This window comes from Urocampus carinirostris, chromosome 4 (assembly GCF_059441175.1).
Source record: "Urocampus carinirostris isolate Australia breed hairy pipefish chromosome 4, RoL_Ucar_1.0, whole genome shotgun sequence".
In the NCBI taxonomy this organism is placed as follows: domain Eukaryota; kingdom Metazoa; phylum Chordata; class Actinopteri; order Syngnathiformes; family Syngnathidae; genus Urocampus; species Urocampus carinirostris.
The window spans coordinates 14,967,839-14,988,768 of NC_142352.1; the positions used below are offsets into that span (position 1 = coordinate 14,967,839).

Below are 20,930 nucleotides of genomic sequence, written 5' to 3' on the forward strand. Positions count from 1 at the left end.
TTTACTCTATTATACATCAAAACCAAAGAAAAAACCCTTTTTGTCCATTTCTTGGCAAGCTGTTTTACAAACAGTATGTGTACATACAATTGATGCACGGGTAATGGGTTATAGCAAGCGTTTACTCTGCCTGTCTTTCAATGATGATTATTGACGTTGTGAACACTGCTGCCCTCGTATGGCCGCAGTGTGCTACTGCAGTTACAGTAATACATTCAAATTGTGGGCTAATTGTGATTTAATGTGACTTTCTTCCCTCCAGTGGACCAAGATGTCCGATACACAGCAGTGAGCAGTTTCATCTTCCTGCGTTTCTTCGCTCCGGCAATCCTTACGCCGAATCTCTTTCAATTACGGCCTCACCACCCGGTCAATAAGATTTTGTCTTTTTTTTTTTTTACTGGATCCTGTTGAACATTTATTATTTATTGAATTATATTTTATTTTGCAGGATCCCGCCACCTCTCGAACGCTGACACTCATCTCCAAGACAATCCAGACGTTGGGAAGTCTGGCCACGTCCAAATCTGTGAGCACTATTTTTATTTCTTTCCTCCAAAAAATTTTCACAATTAAATCCCAACTTTAATTCCTCATTTCATTTAAGGCCAATTTCAAGGAGCCTTACATGGCGGCGTTTTATGATTACTTCAATGAGCAGAAGTATGCCGACGCGGTGAAGAATGTGAGTCCTTATTATTATTATTATTATCACATCTAATATACTGGCACTGCATATTCGATCTTCTGAAAAGGAAACTTATTTTGTTCATTAAATTGCAAGAAAAATGCAACTTCTGGTTTCTAGCTTAATATATTTTTTTATATTTTTATAGCGTGTTTTATCCTGAAGTAACTAGATATTTTCAAATGACAACGGTACTTAGAAAAATAAATTCTCATCAGTAGAATTTAAAGCTTATTTTAAGAGCGATTTTTCTTATTTTACAAGGTGCCCTTATTTTCTGCACTATAAGGCGCACCGGGTTATAAGGCGCACCCTGCAAAAATAGTTTATTGTCATAAATTTTGCATACATAAGGCGCACCAGACTATAAGGCGCTAAAGTGGGAACGTCAACAAAACAGTCAGATGGTTCAGTCAAACTTATTAACCCCTTAATAGCTCGTAAAGAAGCAAATACGTGTGTCAGACACGTACGGACACGTACGGTGTCTGTTCAATGTCACCAATCATTCAAATGCATCATTCCACATATCTATCATGAGGAAGGTTAAACTCTTGGGATTCAAGAAATGTCAACCATTCCTTAGTTTCTATTTTCTTTTTCGCTGGCAACTGAGTGGACAGCAAAGTAAGAATTTTATTTTGCAGGGAAATGTGGTTCTATACTGTACATATGAGAATAAACACTTTGAACTAAATTGAATTTAAAAATAGACTCATCACAGAAACATCAAGATCAGTCTGAAACAAGATACTGGGAAAATATAAAGCTGGGGTAGCTCACCAAAGTCGTCTTGCAGCCATCACATTCAATAATAATACGCAACCATGGTCCTCTTACATCTGTAAGCGTAGTAAATCCAACCGTGTAAAATATTGACACACTCCAAAACACGCAATAATGCCGACGAATAATAATAATTTTTAAAAAAACGCAGAGAAGCATCCGCATCGATTAACGTTGCTTGTTGATAGCTGTCTATTAAGCCCCGTAATTCATTTTTACAAATACAGACTAGTATAAAATGATTTCTCCAGGCCGTCGAGCAACCAAACATGTGATTCACATCTTTTTGGGCCAATTGCAGGCTTTGTTTTGCCCCGCTTTAGCCTATGTGAGCCTGTAAGTGCTAAAGAGGACCCGTCTCCTCCGAATTTAGCCAATAGTGACCGATTCAAACGATGATGATGACACATTGGTTAGGAAATGAAACGCCGGTACATATATCCCAGCATACACTGCAGACGGGGGGAAATATAGTCGGCAGCTGCTTGCCTTAGCTGCGAGACCTTGCAACTCAATATTGGTCCATATATAAAGCGCACTGTATTATAAGGCGCATGATCAGCTTTTGAAAAAAAATAATGTTTCAATCATCATTTGAATCGATCACTATTGGCTAAAGTTATTCGGAGGTAAACGGGGCGGATCCTTTTTATCATTTACAGGCTCGCATAGGCTAAAGGGGCAAAACAAAGCCTGCAATTGGCCGAAAAAGATGAATGTGAATAGCAAGTTTGGTTGAACTACGGCATAGAGAAAACATGTTTTACTATTCTGTATTTGTAAATATTTTACTCTCCTGGATTTACTACACTCACAGATATAAGAGGACCATAGTTGCACATTATTATTGAACGCAACGACTTCGGTGAGCTACTCCAGCTATATAATTTCCCAGTATCTTGTTTCAGACTGTGTTTCTGTGATGAGTCTATTTTTAAATTAAACTCAATTCCTAGTGTTTATTGTCATATGCACAGTAAAGTTGCGGGCGAAAAAGAAAATAGAAACTAAGGAATGGTCGGCATTTCTTGAATCCCAAGACTTTAACCTTCCGAATGATATTTGGAACGATGCATTTGAGTGACATCGTACAGACACTGTTTCGTTCATGTCTGAGACACGTATTTGCTACTTTGCAAGCTTTCGGAATGTTAAGGGGGTAATAAGTTTGACTGAACTATCTGACTGTTTAGTCGACGTTCCCATTGTAGCGCCTTATACTCTGGTGCGCCTTATGTATGGAAGATATAGGACCCAAAAATAGTTTTTGAGGGTGCGCCCTATAACCCGGTGCGCCTTATAGTGCGGAAAATACGGTACCTAATCTATTATTTACCGAGAAAATAAATAATCTGTTTGTTATCATTCCAGTTTCTGGACCTGATATCAACATCAGGAAAGTGGGATCAGAAGAGTATCGAAACCCCTATCATGCTCAAAGAGGGGTAAGTGGTCTTTATTTTTCTTGTAAACTGAGATTCACAATATCTGCAGTTTAATTGACTATCCGTCGTCATTTCTTTCGTGCGTGCCCGAGCTAAAGAATAGTTTTCGACATTACGCATAGATCACAACCTACTTTTATGCTGCTTTTTTCTGAAACTTGAAAAGAAAAGTTTTTTTCCATCCCCACCTTCTTGTGTTTCTGCCACCGGGATTAGAGTTGTAAAAGTGACAATAAAGAGGGTTGATGGGAAGGGGTCAAAAGGCACCAAGGGCAGGTAAGAGCTTCTCTTTGCCCTTGAGACCGACCCCCCTCCTCCTTTGTGCACTGTAAACCCCACTCAAGTGCTTCGACTCCTTTCCTATGTGACAGCTGCCACGCCTTTTTTATGTTTTCGTATTTTTGTAGTAAATCGAGTGATACAAGCAGGTAAAAATCTGAGCTCCTTCGCTGAAAAATTGTTTTCTGATCCACGCTCTCGATACAATTAGTGTTTATGAAGTGAACCAATTTTGAAAAAATGTAAAGCAGTACTTAGATGTCAAACATATGGGATATAATTTGAAAAAACTTTAACTCAAAAACATTTCATTCCAGAGCTTTTCTTTGAATTTTTGAAAGTACCGAAAACGAGTTAGATCTCCAAGTCCATTGCCCGATTACCCCAATTAACAGGAGATTTTGCTCAAGTTTTGTATAATTTTGTTTTGTTGTGTGTGTGTGTATAAAAAATAAAATACATTGCCAATTCTACTAAATATTTTAAAACTGGGTTAAAAAACAATACAGACGCTGCCCTACTTACGAACAAGATTCCGGACGATCGTTCGTAAATTGAATTCGTAAGTTGCTTCAGTGCTATATTTTGTATGTTTATGGTTTAAATAAGCATGTTTAAGGCTTATATAAGTAACCTGTATTGTTTTGTACTAAAAAAATAATCATTTCATAAAACAATATGCTCTATAAAGATAAATAAAGTTCAGGTTAACTTACTTTTGGAAGATGAGCTTCAAGAGTTAGGCGACTTCCTCCTCCGTGGTGAAACGTGGCCGGAAAAAAGCGATCCACCCATTTTTTTCAACCGCATCAAGCTTTCTTATTCCACTTTCATTTCAAAAGAAATGGCTCGCCTCTTCTTTACACTTTACACCAACTATATTGAATGGATGCACAAGATATTAAATAATAGATACAATTCTTAGCGCGCTGGAGACACACACGAACTAGGAAGAGGAAGCCGGATTTCTTCTTGAGAGTGGATGCTGGGTGAGCTCTCACAGTGCCACACGCTGGTAGCGGCGGAAAGGAGCACAACAGTCATGTCCTGTACTCGGCAAAAGGTGCACACCATACAAAACCTAACTTACAGCACTGTCCGGATATTTTTCGACATCCCCAAAAATATGTTCGTATCTACTGTTTTTCGGAAGTCGAACGGTCGTAAGTAGGGGAGCGTCTCTACTTAAGAGTAAAGTGATCTACCGATTGCTTGGATAAGAAATTTTAGCTTATTTTAAGTCTACATCTTTTTATTTTACTTTACTTTTTTTCCCTTTTTAGATTTATGATAAAGCGAGCGCAAGGAAGAAACCGATTTGGGATGAAGAACTTTAAGAAGAGGTGGTTTCGTCTCACTAACCATGAGTTCACTTACCACAAAACCAAAGGTAACACTTACTTTATATCGATATAATTTTCAAGATTTTCCTTTATAAAGCATCGGTTGTTGGGATCAGCAATTCCAGTGCAGACAAACAGTGATATTTGAAAATGAAATTAAAGTTGGGCGCCACGGTGGATGGGTGGTTAGTGCGCAGCCCAACGGTGCTGAGGTTAAGGGTTCAAGTTGCGGTTCCTGTGTGGAGTTTGCATGTTCTTTCCATGCATGTGTGGGTTTCATCCGGTTAGGGCGTCCGCGGCACAGTTCTGAGGTCATGGGATCAAATCCAGCTACCCGCCTTCCTGGGTGGAGTTTGCATGTTCTCCCCATGCCTGCGTGGGTTTCCTTCGGGCACTCCGGGTTCCTCCCACATTTCAAAAACATGCATTTCAGGTTAATTGGCCGGTCCAAATTGTCCCTAGGTGTGAATGAGTATGAGAGTTGTCTGTCTTTGTGTGCACTGCGACTGGCTGGCAACCAGTTCATGGGGGTGTCCCCTGCCCATTGCCGGAAGACAGCTGGATGAGCTCCAGCACCCCCACGGCCCTACTGAGAATAAGCGGTGCAGATAATGGATGGATGAAATTAAAGGTGATAGGATTTACATAAAGTGCACAATAATGCAGGTGCATACATTTGGACAGCCCAACAAAAAAATGACATTCTTCGTTTTGAAGAAAAAACAGCCCCCATAGCTTCTAATGTAATTACAGAATAGAATTATAGCATTATCGAATAAATAGTAGTGTGAATGTTAGCATATGACAGTGGCGGGCCATGCATTTATTTATAAAAGCACTGAACAACAATCAAGAACCTATTCCCTTCATGCCACTTTTTTCTCTTGTGATTGATCAACATATGTTTTTTTAGAGATTCTGTTATTGACTAAATTTGTTGAGTATAAAAATGGTTAAATTGTTTTGTATTTTATCTTTTTTTGCATATCCGTAAAAATTTAAATTTATGTTTCCTGTGTTTTTCAGGAATGATGTGTTTTACAAAACAAATTTAAAGTTTATTCTTGTATTTCATATTTTATTTGATTTTTCACTGAAAAGACAATAATTTTAATTAAGTCTAGTCACATATATGTTTCTGTAATGCAGTGGTTAGCACATTTGCCTAACATGCTAAAGCTCCCCGGTTAAATATGTTGGCTTGGAGAGGGATGGGCTCCACCAGGCTGTACTTGCCCAAGACACACCACAGGAAACCCGAGTGGTTTAGGGATTCAACCAACCAACCAAGTCGCATTTATTTTTATAGCCGTTAATCACAAAAAGTCCCAAAGGATTGCACAGGCAGCAATTATAACATCCCTTGAAATGAAACCTGCATGCAGGCGAGGAAAAACCAAAAAACCATTAAAGTCACTTAGTATAAAAAAATTCAAAGTTTAAATTAATTAAAAGTTCATTGTGAAAAAATAAAATCTATATATACAATTTAGTAGAATAACCCGTCAACTTTATGAGGACCCGCTGATAAGAAGCAAAGAGGTGTATGAATGATGTCACCAGTCATTGTTCCTTTTGAAGTCTCCAAATAGATAGATAGATAGATAGATAGATAGATACTTTATTCATCCCCGAAGGGAAATTCACTTTTCCAGCAGCATCCCTAAGCTGAGAACAATCGAAAATAACAGAACAATCGAAAATAACACGGGAGCTGCTGGAGTGGCTGCCATTCGTGACGGCGCCGGAGAAACGATTCAATTTGAATCATGTACAAACAAACAAACAATTGAATCATGTACAAGAAACGATTCAATCTGAATCATGTACAAACAAACAAACAATTGAATCATGTACAACAAACAAACAAAATATTTATGTTTCAATAAGTGGAGTGTTAATAAAATGGGGGGAAAATAATTTCTGATACTGATATAACCAGGTAAAACTAATTTTAAGTTACCTGTCCAAATGAATGTTGTGCCATCTCACCTTTCCCACTCTCTCTGCTCGCTCCTGAAACTTTATCAAATAGTCCAAAATTTTACCTCATCTTCTCCGCTCACCTCGTCGAATGACCAGTTTTGGAAACGCCTAGACATACCCTTAGAAAAACGTGTAAAATACAAATGTTTAGTTTCTCAGATTATGGTCAACTTTGACCTGGGACCAGATCAAGCTTAATGCAATTGTCCCAGCTAAAATGCCCATGCTACACTCATCTGCGGGCAAGTGATTGCAAAAAAATCGGGCGAGAATAAAAACCCATTTCTGTGTGTTTTAAATACTATATGTTAGTAGCACTTGCAGTGATTATTTCAGTAAGGGACAAACTTAATAATAATAATAATAATAATAATACATTTTATTTAAAAGCGCCTTTCAGGCCACCCAAGGACACTGTACAGACAATGAAAAAATACAATTTTAAAAAGTTGTAAGCGAAATAATAAATAAAAGACATAAAAACATAGGAAATGGAGATTCTATGTGTTGTAGGCAGTCCTGAACAGGTGTGTTTTTAGACGGGACTTAAAAGTGGAGAGAGGTGTGCAGTTTTGGAGGTCCGGGGGTAGATTGTTCCAAAGCTTTGGAGCAGCGCGACTGAAGGCTCTGGCTCCCATGGTGCTCAGGTGGGCAGGGGGCACTGACAGTCGGAGGGAGGACGAGGATCTGAGGGAGCGAGTGGGGACGTGCACCTGGAGAAGGTCTGACAGGTAAGGAGGGGCCAGGTTGTGAATGGCCATTTATGTATGTAGGATCAGTTTGTAGCGATGTTGAACAGGAAGCCAGTGTAGCTGTTGGAGAACGGGGGTGATGTGCTGCTGGGAAGATGTTTTTGTGATGATGCGAGCAGAGGCGTTTTGAACCAGCTGAATTTTATGGAGGGACTTTTGAGGAAGGCCGAAGAGGAGAGCATTGCAGTAGTCAAGGCGGTATGTGACAGGACTGTGGACGAGAATAGCACTGGTGCGGGGGGTGAGGGAAGGGCGGAGTCTGGTAATATTGCGCAGGTGGAAATAAGCAGTGCGGGTGATGGTGTTGATATGTGAGTGGAAGGTAAGCATGCTATCCAGGATGACACCCAGATTCTTGACCTGGGGGGAGGGGGACACTAAGGAGCTGTCGATGTTGAGAGAGAAACTTCAGTGTGTTTACCTTTCGAAAGAGACCAAAAACCATCCATACTCTTGTAACGGTTCAAAAATGGCCTTCAATTAACTTTGGGTACGTCTTGGAATGGGATTGTAGATGAATTTTACAGGATCGTTAAGGGTTAATAGATTTTAGAATTTGGTCCATTACTGCCCCCTATCTGACTTTTCCATAGGCCTGCAAGAAGGCCTTGCTGATGCCAACTCGAAATCTGAATAGCTAAACCTACAACATTATAGAACACTGATGTTCTGATACAAGGCCTGCAAATCTCATTCTGAAGGCCTCTGGGCAGATTTCTGAGCATGGCACCAAGCAATGGATTAAATGTAATTGGTAAAATGCTAAAATATGAAAGCACACATCTGCTACCCGTGCAACTAGGCTAAAAGCAATGAAAGGAAGCTGACAGACAATTTGTAATTGATATAAATATTAATGGACAAATATAAAATCACATAATTCCGATACTCTTTAGGCCAGCAGAGAAGGCCTTGCAACACCACTGGCATGTGATATTAAAAAAAAGTTGAGAAATGTCAACTAGAGACAAATGTTTACAAATGCATCACATCTTGCTCCCAGGAGAGGGCGCTTTGTGCAGCATTCCTATCGAGAACATCCTAGCTGTGGAAAGACTGGAAGAGGAGTCGTTCAAGATGAAAAATGTATGTGCTCCTCCCAAACATCCAAACTCTTGAGAAGCAGTTCCAAGGTATCACAGCCCTCTCTTTTTTCCTGCAGATGTTCCAGGTGATCCAGCCCGAGCGGGCCCTTTACATCCAAGCCAACAACTGCGTGGAGGCGCGGGATTGGATCGACATCCTGACCAAAGTCAGCCAATGCAACCGAAAGCGCTTGAGCACTTACCACCCGTCAGCTTATCTCAACGGACATTGGCTCTGCTGCAAACTCTCTGCAGACACGGCAGCTGGATGCACGCCCTGCACCGGGTGAGCAGCGCAAGAGAAAAATTAGGCACATCGTGTCAAAAAAATGAGGCTGCGGTTTTAAATATGGCCACCTGACGTCACAAACGTCTTATTCTTTTTGGTATATTGTTAAAGTTAAACATTATATAAACTCTTTGGTGGCAGTATTACTCAAGGAAAAACAGACATTAAGTTTTAAAATCTCCCTCGAGGATGAGCCAGCCCTTTCGGGATGGCATCTTGCCAAAAACGTGTCTCCGACAGAACTGGGGACTTCCGGTGAGGTGTGGTTTTATTGACACAAACAGGAAAAGGAACAAACATGAGCACGACTTCACAATAAAAGAATATAAGATTGATAAACGTATAAAAGATGTACCGTATTTTCCGCACTATAAGGCGCACCGGGTTATAGGGCGCATTCCGAAAAAATAGTTTTTGGTCCTATTTTTGACATATATAAGACGCACCGGATTATAAGGCGCTACAATGGGAACGTGGACAAAACAGTCAGATAGTTCAGTCCAACTTATTACCCCCTTAACATTCCGAAAGCTTGCAAAGACGCAAATACGTGTCGAGAACACGTGCGAATGCGGTGTCCGTAAGATGTCACTCAAATGCATCGTTCCATCATTCGGAAGGTTAAAGTCTTGGGATTCAAGAAATGATAACCATTCCTTCGTATCTATTTTCTTTTTCGCTCGCAACTTTACTGTGCATATGACAATAAACACTTGGAATTGAGTTTAATTTAAAAATAGACACTCCATTCCATCCATTATCTGCACCGCTTATCACAGAAACATCGAGTTCAGTCTGAAACAAGACAATATAAAACCGGGAATAGCTCACCGAAGTCATTGTGTTCATAATAATGTGCAGGCAATGTCCTCTTATATCCGTGAGGGTAGTAAATCCAGGAGAATACAATATTTACAAATACAGAATAGAAAAAAATGCTTTCTCTATGCCATCGGCCACATGCTATACGCATTCATCTTTTTCGGCCAATTGCAGGCTTTGTTTCGCTGTTTAAGCCAATGGCAGCCTGTACATTATAAAAAGGATCCGCCTCTTGACCTCCGAATAACTTTAGCCAATAGTGATCGATTCAACTGATGATTGACACATCTTTTTCGGCCAATTGCAGGCTTTGTTTACCGTTTGAGCCAATGGCAGTCTGTAAATGATAAAAAGGATCCGCCTCTTGACCTCCGAATAACTTTAGCCAATAGTGATCGATTCAACTGATGATTGACACATCTTTTTCGGCCAATTGCAGGCTTTGTTTGCCGTTTGAGCCAATGGCAGTCTGTAAATGATAAGAAGGATCCGCCTCTTGACCTCCGAATAACTTTAGCCAATAGTGATCGATTCAACTGATGATTGACACATTGGTTAGCCAATGAAACGCCGGTAAATAAATCCCACCATCCACCGCGTACTACTTGGCGTTCGGGGGAAAATCGAGTCGGCGGCTGCAAGTTAGTTGGAAAACTTAATGTTGATCCATAAATAAGGCGCATTGTATTATAAGGCGCATGGTCAGCTTTTGAAAAAAATAAAGGCTTTTAGGTGCGCCTTATAGTGCGGAAAATACGGTAATTAGACTGATGTTTGAAACGTGACTTTATGTGTGTGTGTGTGAGAAAGATTGTTTTTATATTTAGGAATATAAAAACAAGTTATTTTCATTGCATTGAATTCTGAGAAATGCACTTATCTAAAACGATCAACTTTAAATATAGTCCTTGAATGAATGAATGAAACTTTATTTCAACATGATTAAAACAAATCAACAATTCAAAAAAACAACGTTAACAAATGTCCGAAAAGGAATAGGAATAAGCATATGCGTATTTAATCCTACCCCCAGACTTCCTTAATAATTGTGTCACAACTAAATCTCTTATGTATTTACATGTACCAAACATTTCATGAACATACATCTTTACATTGGTTCTGCGGATGCACAATCAAATCCATCTTTATTATTATCACCGTGACTATTTTCACCGTCATCATTATCATCATTGCTGTTTTCATACATTTTCAGCATAGAATTTCCCTTCGGGGATGAACAAAGTATCTATCTATCTATCTATCTATCTATCTAAAAGCATCTATTATCATAATAATAATTCTCATAGGTGCTCATGGTGAAAACCGATTGCTTTGTTGTGTGTGTTGTCCATCATGCAAGTATCTTTGGACCTGCTGCTATAGGGGCTCCACCCCCAAGCGGCATAACCACCCATTGCTAAGTGTCCTGTTCTATGAAATAAAAAGACAAGGCACAAGAGCTTGAGCCAGATACCTCCAGCATCAAGCTTCCGCTTGTCTGCCCTAACTATGAGATGTGTAGAACATGTCTGTTTAGTTGTATATTTATGTGATTGTATCCCCAGTTATTTAGTTTTTCACCATCTACATATTTATTAACCTCATTGTTTGTCTATAAATATAGATCCAGATTGTGCTGAATTTGCATAAAATGATGGTGACAGCAATATAATAACAACAATAACTTTAATAGACATATAGTTGATATTGATAATAAGAATAACAACAACAACAAAAATCGTAGTCATGATAATCGTTATAATAATCACAACAAGCTTAACTATCAGCTTTACCAATCTATTGACTGTACTGTATAAGACTTCTGCTTACTTACTGCCATGATCAGAACGGAATCAGGACCAAATGCGTAGCGATAACCACAAGTTTATTGAATAGAAGGAGGAAGGACAGCGCCCATGATCCGGTGCTCGCTGGACGCAGTAAGCAAGTCGCTCTCGCAATCGGATCGTGATCCAAATACGGAGGTGGTTTTTCTTAGCAGGATATGGCGATGTCAGGGATGGAAAAACAGGTCGATAGCCGGGACAGGAGAGCAAAAACGTGGTCGGGATCAAAAACAGATCGTAGCCAGAGACAAACGGGGAGATCAGGAACGGACGGATGGAAAAACGGGTGCAAAAACGGGACAGGCGGGAGTCAGAATCAAAAATACTTGCCTTTTAACAACTGAGGTTTGCTGACGGACTGACAACAGGAGAGTGACAGGACTGGGCTTAGAAAGGGACAGGGAACCAATCAGATGGCCCGCAGTGGCTGGCGCCAAATGAGCGAGCTCAGGTGATCCACATCAGTAATCATGAAACTTACATTGTTGGATATTAATAATACTACTAATAATAACAATAATAGTTACAGAACAATAATCGTCTTTATGATAGTTATAATTTGGTTTTATAGGGGATCCACCTGCAGGCAGCATAACCACCCTTTGTTAAGTGTCCTGTGCAATAAAAAGACAATGCATGCCAGCTTAGTTTCAGTATAATGTTTATACTAAATACTTTTCAGTACTTGTTTAAACATTGCAACACTTTTTTAAAAAAAATAATACATTTTTCAGTGCTTTTTCATACATTTCAGTGTTTCTCAGTACCTTTTCATACTTAACACTAGTTTTTTTATTTTTCCCCATACCTGTCAAGTGCTTTTTATTCATTTCAGGTTTTTTTTTCTGTTTTTTAAAACATTTTCATCTGTTTTAATTGAGTGTTTTTTCTAGCATGTGGCCCTTTGTCAAAAAATGAGTTGGACACCCCTGACATTTTCGGGTGTGTTTTCTTCAGAGGCCTCCCAGCCAACATCCAACTGGATGTGGACGGGGACCGAGAGACGGAGAGGATCTACTCTCTCTACAGCACATACATGACCAAACTCGTCAAGATGCAAGGTCGGAGAGATCAAACCCAACATTGATGATCTAAAACAGTTTTTTCTTTTCTAACTTGTGTTTTTTGGGTGTTTTTTCCTGGCTGCAGAGGCCTGCGGCAGCAAGTCGGTCTACGACGGTCCGGAACAGGAAGAATACTCCACATTTGTCATCGACGATCCCCAAGAAACGTACAAAACCTTGAAGCTGATCGTTTCGGCCGTGCAGACGTTGGAGCAACAGCACACCAAGTACAAGCGGGACAAGTTCAAGAAAACCAAGATTGGAAGCCAGTAGGTTATCAGAAACCTCCCATCCCCTATCCACACCCCAAAAACTAAGAGTAAATGCATTAAAGCAGGGGTCTCCAACAGGCCCCTTAAGGACAGTTGGGGTGTCCGTGGAGCTGTTGTGAAAAAAGCTCACCAATGCCGGGTCATTGTGATTTTCTGGTAAAATTTGCTAGTTAGCAAGCTAAAGTTTGGCCTCCTTTCTAGCTAACTACTTAGTCAAGTCAAGTCATGTTTATTTGTATAGCCCTTAATCACAAGGAATCTCAAAGGTTTTTTTTTGGCTCTCTATCTGGCTATTTTGTCAAAATCAGTTTTATTGTCAATTCTGCAGCATAAAATGAGCTGCAATTTTGCCATCAGGTCGTTTTTGTCAAGAGCAGAACGGAGACAGGAACCACTTGCGTTACGTTTCTCTCAGTTTTATTGGAAGAAAGGAAAGGTTTGCACTCACGATCCGGTGATCGCTGGGAGCGGGAAGCAGGTCGCTCTGAACGCGGAAGTGGGACTTCCGTGGCGAGCGATGGCGGTGTCGGGAATGGAAAAACGAATCATTAGCTGTGACAGGAGAGCAAAATCGTGGTTAGGGTCGGAAACGAGTCGTAAGCCAAGAGAAGAGAGTAGACGTGGTCAGGATCAAAAACGGGTCGAAGCCGGGTAACAGACGGAGCAAAAACAGGGGGGAGTGAGGGTCGAAAAAGGCTTGCCTAGTGTAAACTGAGGTTCGCAGACGGACTGACAACCAGTGACAGAAAGGAATGGGTTTAAATAGAGACAGGGAGCCAATCAGAGTCTGAGGCAGTTGGCGCCAAATGAGCGGGCACAGGTGCATCACATTTTTTCACATAATTAGTGTTATTTTTATTTTATTATAAAAAACAAGCTCACGATAACAAAATAAACAATTAAATACAGCAAAATGATTCCTAAGATTTTATTTCGTTATTGTTTTCAAGGTATTACGTGACCCAAACATTTTGTCAAAGTAACGCAAATGTTTTCCCTTTTAGTTGAAAATAACTGACTTATTCTTCTCACCATCCTTGCCTTTCCAGAATAGCTCATCCAGTGTGGACCACATTCAATATTTCCAATAACATACCACCATTTTCACCTCATTTCCTCAGAGAACATCCGATCGGTGACAAGAGTTTCCAGTGCTACATTCGTCAGCAGTCCGAGAGCTCGACCTATTCCATCTGACTCCGCCTCTCCACGCTACTTCCCACCCACTTTCTACAGGAAGCGGAAAGTGGCCCTTGTATGCTGCATTCAGGGGAAAAAACGAGATCTGAGTTGCCCGGCGTGTAGAACATGTGCCGCCCCCTCCAAAAAATGGAGAAACTGATTTCAGTTCAGTTCATGGAGATGGCGAACTTGCATCGAGAAGGAAGAAGACAAAAAAAAGGGTTCATCCTCGTTTTGATGGGATGACGGGGCAAAACTTTTCACTGGAAGTGAACGCCACGCACTTTAATCACCTCCCAATCACAGAAACTACCGTATTTTCCTGACTATAAGTCGCTCTGGTGTATAAGTCAAAAAATGCAGAATCAAGAGGGGAAAAAAACATATGAGTCACGTTTTTGAGAAATTTATCTGATAAATCCCACACCAAAATATAAATGTCATCTTTAAAGGCTATTAAAAATGGGAAATAATATAATGGTAATAAAAATGTAAAACTCAATGATATATCCATCCATCCATTCATTATCTTCACCCCTTAACCTCAGTAGGGGTGCTGGAGCCAATCCCAGCTATCCTCGGGCAGTGGGCAGGGGACACCCTGAACTGGTTGTTATCCAGTCGCGGGGCACACAGAGACAAATAACTTACTCACACCTAGGGAAAATTAAGAACGGCCAATTAACCTGACATGCATATTTTGGGAATATGGGAGGAAACTGGAGTGCCCGGAGGAAACCCACGCAAGCACAGGGAGAACATGCAAACTCCGCACCGAAGAAAGGCTGGTAGCTGGTTTTGATCCCAGGAACTCAGAACTGTGCCGGTGCTAACCACTCCCCCGCCGTGCTGCCCTCAATGATAAAATAATGTGTTCAAAAATTGACTTATAAGTTACACCAGAGTATAAGTCACACCCTCGGCCAAACTATGAAAAAAAACCTATGACTTATACCCCGAAAATTACGGTAGATTTGATGACGTCCATTTTTGTGTTTTTTTACACCACACAGACCAAAACCTCAGAAGGAGCAACAGTATTTCTTTTCTTTTTGCCTCACCATATCCGAGAAGGTGGCTAGCTTACAAAATACAACTTCTGGGAACAAAAAGTGGCCGAAATCATCTCCATCCTTTCCAATTGGACAGAGAGCGCCCTCATCCATCATCAAGGGTTTTATTTGAAGTTCTGCCCGGCCGGTTTTGAACCCGTGCCAAACTCCAAGCTGGACTGTTTCAAAAGCTGGCGTTGGCTTCGAAAGATTTCTCCGCTGGCGGTCGTTTCAAGGTTTGCTTTCGAATTTCAATTATAGAAATAAATAGATAAATAAAAAGGTGCACGAATAAATATACTTTTTCATTTAGCAGATGATGTTGCCTAATTTAGAGTAAAACAAAAATGGTCATTTAATACTCATCTCCCCCCCTGCTTAAAGGGATATTACTAGGAATATGTCCTATTTAGTGTCTCCTAGTGGTAAAAATTCATTAAATAACAATATTGATTTAAGTCATAAGCAAATGTGAATAGTATTTTCTTAATTGGAACAAAATAATCCACCACTCTCTAGACAACTTCATTTCACTTATTTTAAGGATGTTTTTCTTTTAATTTATTCAAAAAACTAAGATAATCATATCTTGAAATAAGAAAAAAATATACCTAAAATTAGCTAAATTTTGAGCAGTGCCCATAAAGGGACATTGTGAATTATTTAGCGCCTCCTAGTTGTATAACAACTTAAATTCATTTAAAAAAAAGACTATTGATTTGAGTAATAAGCAAAAATACATCAACTATAACACAAAAGCTCATTTTTTAAGATAAAGTTTTATTTATTGTACATACCACGAGGCTCACCTAGAGGGAGCTGACAAGATTGTCGGCCATCTTGCTGCTACGGGTACCTCAAAAACCTTGTAAAAGGATGAGCAAAAAAATAAGAAGAAAAATTGTGCGGTTTGGTCACCATTAGTAGTTTGTATTCTTCCTTGTGCTTTGTAACCCTCGATTACGGTTGCACTACGAAATACATCGACATCTAGTGGTCAAACACACAGTGTCCCTTTAAACCGGAAACAACCTTTTTTGATATTTATAACCTAACCACATACAAAAATATTCTGATTATGATTAATAAAGATAATAATAATACATTTTAACTGAGTCAGATGCTTTTCTCCTGCAAAAGTAGTATGATAATTAAAATAAACTGTTCCCCCTCCTCTGTTATTTATCTTACGACAGAATAAAAACAATTACTTGAACAAAAAAAATCGAATAAGTTATAATTCTAGATGATACACAGGTGTTCAACTAATTATTTGCAGCTGTATCACACAAAGAAATCGTTAAAAAAATCATGCATTGTAATTTCTGGATTTTTCTTTTTAGTTTATCTCTCTTACCGTGGACATACACCTACGATGGAAATTTAAGACCCATCTGTGATTTCTAAGTGGGAGGAATAGCAAAATAGCAGGGTGCTCAAGTACTTGTTTTCTTCACTGTATATTTTAATGTTGTTTTCTAACAAAATGTTAAATTGTAGACTGCTTATTTCAAGAACACCATCTTGCTTTATTCAAGAAACAAAATAAAATATCTTCAAATAATGCCAAATAATGTCTAAATATCTTAAAATGGGCATAGTTTTGAGCTGTGTTTGATTTAAAACACAAAGAAAATTTAAAAAGGATGCTATTGAACACTTTATTGTTACATTTTGAGCATTTATTCATTCGTCTTATGTTTTAGGGGCTTAACATCTCCTTGCGGAAAAAGCTACCATTGCTAGTTCAACTGTTGCATCTTTTTCACAATGTGTTGCTATGGAAACATATTTGAGATTGTGCCAGTCTTGCCATAACCAGCACCTCAGCCTCACCATAAGGTACATCTTTTGAATAATGCGATTTTGTTTTCATGCAAATGAGTGATGTCATCCAGACTTTTTATCATCCTAATCGACTGAAAGTGCTGTTGCCAAATGAGTGACCCCATTCGCACGTTTTCTGGTGAAAACACCCACTCGTGGAGCCTCAATTGTGGTGAGGGCCAGGTTTTTTGGGTGTTTGTGTATATGAAAATGTGGTGGTATTACAATGTGTTTATATATATATAAATATGTATGTATCATAACCCAGATGTTTCAAGAGCGGACTTTTCTGTTGTGTTTTTATGACTTCCACTCTGGCAGGTTGCTGTGCACCGGAGTGGAATGACTGAAGTGTTTGTGAAGGGTGTGCGCGAATGAATGTGTAACTGACGTAAATTGACGCAGTGTTGGCGGTAAAGTATATATATATATATATATATATATATATATATATATATATATATATATATATATATATATAAAGTACCTGCGCTGAAAAAGAATGAAATCTTAACCTATTGGTTGATTTTTTTTTATAAATATTTTCAGGTACAACACTGCTTATTCCATCATATTTTAGTTTATTCTTATAATGAAATAAGAAAAATAATGTCTAAATTGGGCACAGTTATATTTTATTCTTAAAATAAGAAAAATAATTTCTGAATTGACCACAATAATATTTTACTTATGTTTAAAATAGAATAAGAAAAATAATTTCTAAATTGACCACAAGTATATTCTACTTATCCTTAAAATAAAATAAGAAAAATAATATCTAAATTCGGCACAATTATATTTTACTTATCCCCAAAATAAAATAAGAAAAATATTTTCTAAATTGAGCAAAATTATATTTTAACTTATTCCTAAAATAAGAAAAATAATGTCTAAATTGTGCACAATTATATTATAACTTATTTTTAAAATAAGAAAAATAATTTCTAAATTGACCACAATTATACTGTACTTATCCTTATAATAAAATAAGAAAAATAATTTCTAAATTGACCACAATTATATTTTACTTATCATTAAAATGAAATAAGAAAAATAATATCTAAATTGAGCACAATAATATTTTAACTTATTCTCGGAATAAGAAAAATAATTTCTAAATTGAGCAAAATTATATTTTAACTTATTCCTAAAATAAGAAAAAGAATGTCTAAATTGAGCACAATTATATTTTACTTATCCTTAAAATAAAATAAGAAAAATAATTTCTAAATTGGGCACAATTATATCTTATTCCTAAAATAAGAAAAATAATGTCTAAATTGTGCACAATTATATTTTAACCCCTTCTTAATTGTTCTTAAAATAAGAAAAATGATTTCTAAATTAAGCAAAGAATTGTTGTTTCTCAAAAAAACAAAACTTAAAATAAGCAACATTGTCTTATCTAGCGGATGGCAGATATTTGTGCTCATTAAAAAATATGCTCTACACACATTTTACAAAATACATTGAAACTAGAAGAAATAATATAAACATTTCTGGCAAAGGAGTAAGACTTTATTTTTTTCCAGTGCCGCAGGAAATTTTGCTTCAGGCCTTCGTTTTTCTTATTTATCTATATTTTAAACCTATGTTGTGAAAAACATGTGCCGATGTGAAGGATATTAGATAAAGTATCTTAACCAAAAATTAACCACATATTCTCCCAATATAATATGATTTATTTTTTCAGTGTGCACAAAAAGGAAATAATCTTACTTTATTGACAGAAAATTATGTATCTATATTTTTCTTTTTTTTCCAAGTAAATAAAGAAAATAAATTGCTGATATTTCCAAAAAGAAATGTTTTTTGTCTTTCTGCACAAAAAAATATTCTTATTGAACTGGCTGAAATTGTAGCTTAATTTAAAAAGTATTACTTATTTTGTTTTGGGATTCTTTTCCATTTGAAAAAATAAAATAAATATGTCTCAGATGAGATTAATTTTGCTCATTTTAAGTAATATGTTTACCAAGATGATAAAAAATACTTAAATTGAGAAAAATGATCTGCCAGCTGCTCGAAAAACAAATCATATCCGTTTTAAGTATACATTTTTTTATTTTATTATAAAACAGGGTAGAATATCTCGGTATTAAACAGTTACACTTAAAATAAGCAAAATGTTCTACCAATGGGGTAAGATTTATTTTTCTTTTGCGGTGTTATATGTTAAGTCACAGTGTATTTCTCATAAAAATAAAAAAAATGTGCAACTTGTGTCCACTAACTCCTCAGGTTTTGCATTCAAACCACACAACCAACCCCGTTCAGTCTTTTGTTTTTTCTGTTAAAATATCGAAATTTCCCCGACTTGAAGCCTACAAAGGACTGCTTTATGCAATAATGCTTTTCTTTTTTTATCCCATTATTTGCGAATGGACATTGTATTTGTATCAATTTCAAAGTCAAATATATCTTCTTGTAAGTGTCCTGTATATACTATAAAACGTTAGCTGAATGGAAACATGTATTGTGTTTTTTTCTTGACAACAAAATGAAAATATTCACACACTAACGTTCTGTCTCATGTTTTTGTGAAAAACCAACATTTATTGTAACTCAAGCGACAATCTGCTATTGGATTACAATTTTTAACAATTACGATTAGTTAAACATCCATCCATCTATTCATTATCTGCACCGCTTATCCTCAGTAGGGTCGCGGGGGTGCTGGAGCCCATCCCGGCTATCTTCGGGCAGTAGGCAGGGGACACCCTGAACTGGTTGCCAGCCGATCGCAGGGCACACAGGGACAGACAACTCACTCGCTCATTCACACCCAGGGACAATTCAGACCAGCCAAATAACCTGACTTGCGTGTTTTGGAATGTAGGAGTTAACCCACGCAGGCACTGGGAGAACATGCAAACTCCACACGGGAAGGCCGCGGTAGCTGGACTTGAACCCTGAACCTCTGCACTGTGGGGCTGCACGCTAACCATCCAACCACTGTGTCGCCCACCCCAAAAACAATCGTTGACAATTTAATGATTAATTAAAGATGAACTAAGATTAATTTTAAATCTATTTATGGTGTAGTTATCTTTTGCGCTCTTTCAGTCTTTCATACTTGTGAAGTAAAAATAAGATATAAAACTAATTATTTGTCTTTAAAAGGATTGTTAATTTTGTTATTCAATAAAACATTTGGTACGGAGCCTGCTCGAGTTCCTGTAAGAAAACCCACCAGCGCACGGTGACAGCCACATAAAAGATCATCGGTGCCTCTCTCCCATCCCATCAGGACCTGTACACCTCTCGCCTCACCAGCAAAGCTCTTTCCATTGCGAAATTAAAATTTAACGAGGATGAAGCGTTATGATGCAACAAGCAACAAAGATGACATCAGGGATCAGAATTTTCCGCGGATCCGCGGATTTCCGCTGTTTTTGAACCCCAAAGGCATTCCGACTTTTTCACTTTTTCTCTTGCGTAGCAAACAAATTCAAAATCCAACTGTCTCACTCTTTCCTTTATTGCTCTGGCGCACCCTGGCGGCCGTTAGAAAAATTGGCCGCATTGTCGCACAAGCTGCAGGGACTGAACTGCATTTGAACTTATCTTGCAGTATTTACAAAAAAATCAGTTATGTGGGCAAATTATTTTAATCTTCTAAAAATACTTAAACGATAAATATAAGCATGGTTTTGGACAAGTAAATTGCCTAAAACCCAGGTTTTTTTTTTTTGGGGGGGGGGGGGGGAGGGGGGGTCCGCCCTGGTTTATTCCTGGACGCTGGCTATTTCAGCTGAAAATGAAAATCTCCATTCTGATCCCTGGATAAGAGACTTGATGCAGAAAAAATATCTTCAAATTTATGTTTTTGAAGGGTATTTCATTTCATTTTGTCACATTTTACAGTGTGCTCTTGCCCCCCTGTTGACGGTTTAACAGGAAACATTTTTTTTCAGTTATTTGATTTTTGTAGACAATATGATATACCTGTATATACCTTTTGTATGGGTGTCCGAAATGTCTTTTTTTTTTTTTTTTTTTTTTAATAAAATCCAATTTGGGAGAAAGGGGGTGGGGAGGAATATGTCCTAAACTTCTGACTTAGTTTTAAAGTCCGTAATTATCTAATTTATTTGGGTCCCCCAAAACTTGTTTACAAAAATACATTTCAAAATACATAGAGTAAAATAGTGGGCATCACGGCGGCTGAGTGGTTAGCGCGTCCGCGGCACAGTTCTGAGGTCGAGAGA

General features: G+C 38.1%; 1 protein-coding gene across 1 annotated transcript in view; it reads left to right on the top strand.

Moving 5' to 3' along the window:
- rasa3 (RAS p21 protein activator 3) overlaps positions 1-19,240 on the top strand; it is a 78,260-nt gene extending 59,020 nt beyond the window's left edge. Inside the window, exons 15-25 of the mRNA XM_088333737.1 lie at positions 263-369; positions 452-529; positions 608-685; positions 2,846-2,919; positions 3,136-3,195; positions 4,482-4,588; positions 8,283-8,365; positions 8,442-8,650; positions 12,280-12,383; positions 12,472-12,655; positions 13,780-19,240. Of these exons, the coding sequence (XP_088189863.1) occupies positions 263-369; positions 452-529; positions 608-685; positions 2,846-2,919; positions 3,136-3,195; positions 4,482-4,588; positions 8,283-8,365; positions 8,442-8,650; positions 12,280-12,383; positions 12,472-12,655; positions 13,780-13,855 (1,160 nt within the window). The 3' untranslated portion in view covers positions 13,856-19,240. The remainder of the gene's footprint in view (positions 1-262; positions 370-451; positions 530-607; positions 686-2,845; positions 2,920-3,135; positions 3,196-4,481; positions 4,589-8,282; positions 8,366-8,441; positions 8,651-12,279; positions 12,384-12,471; positions 12,656-13,779) is intronic.
- The last annotated feature ends 1,690 nt before the right edge of the window (positions 19,241-20,930 follow it).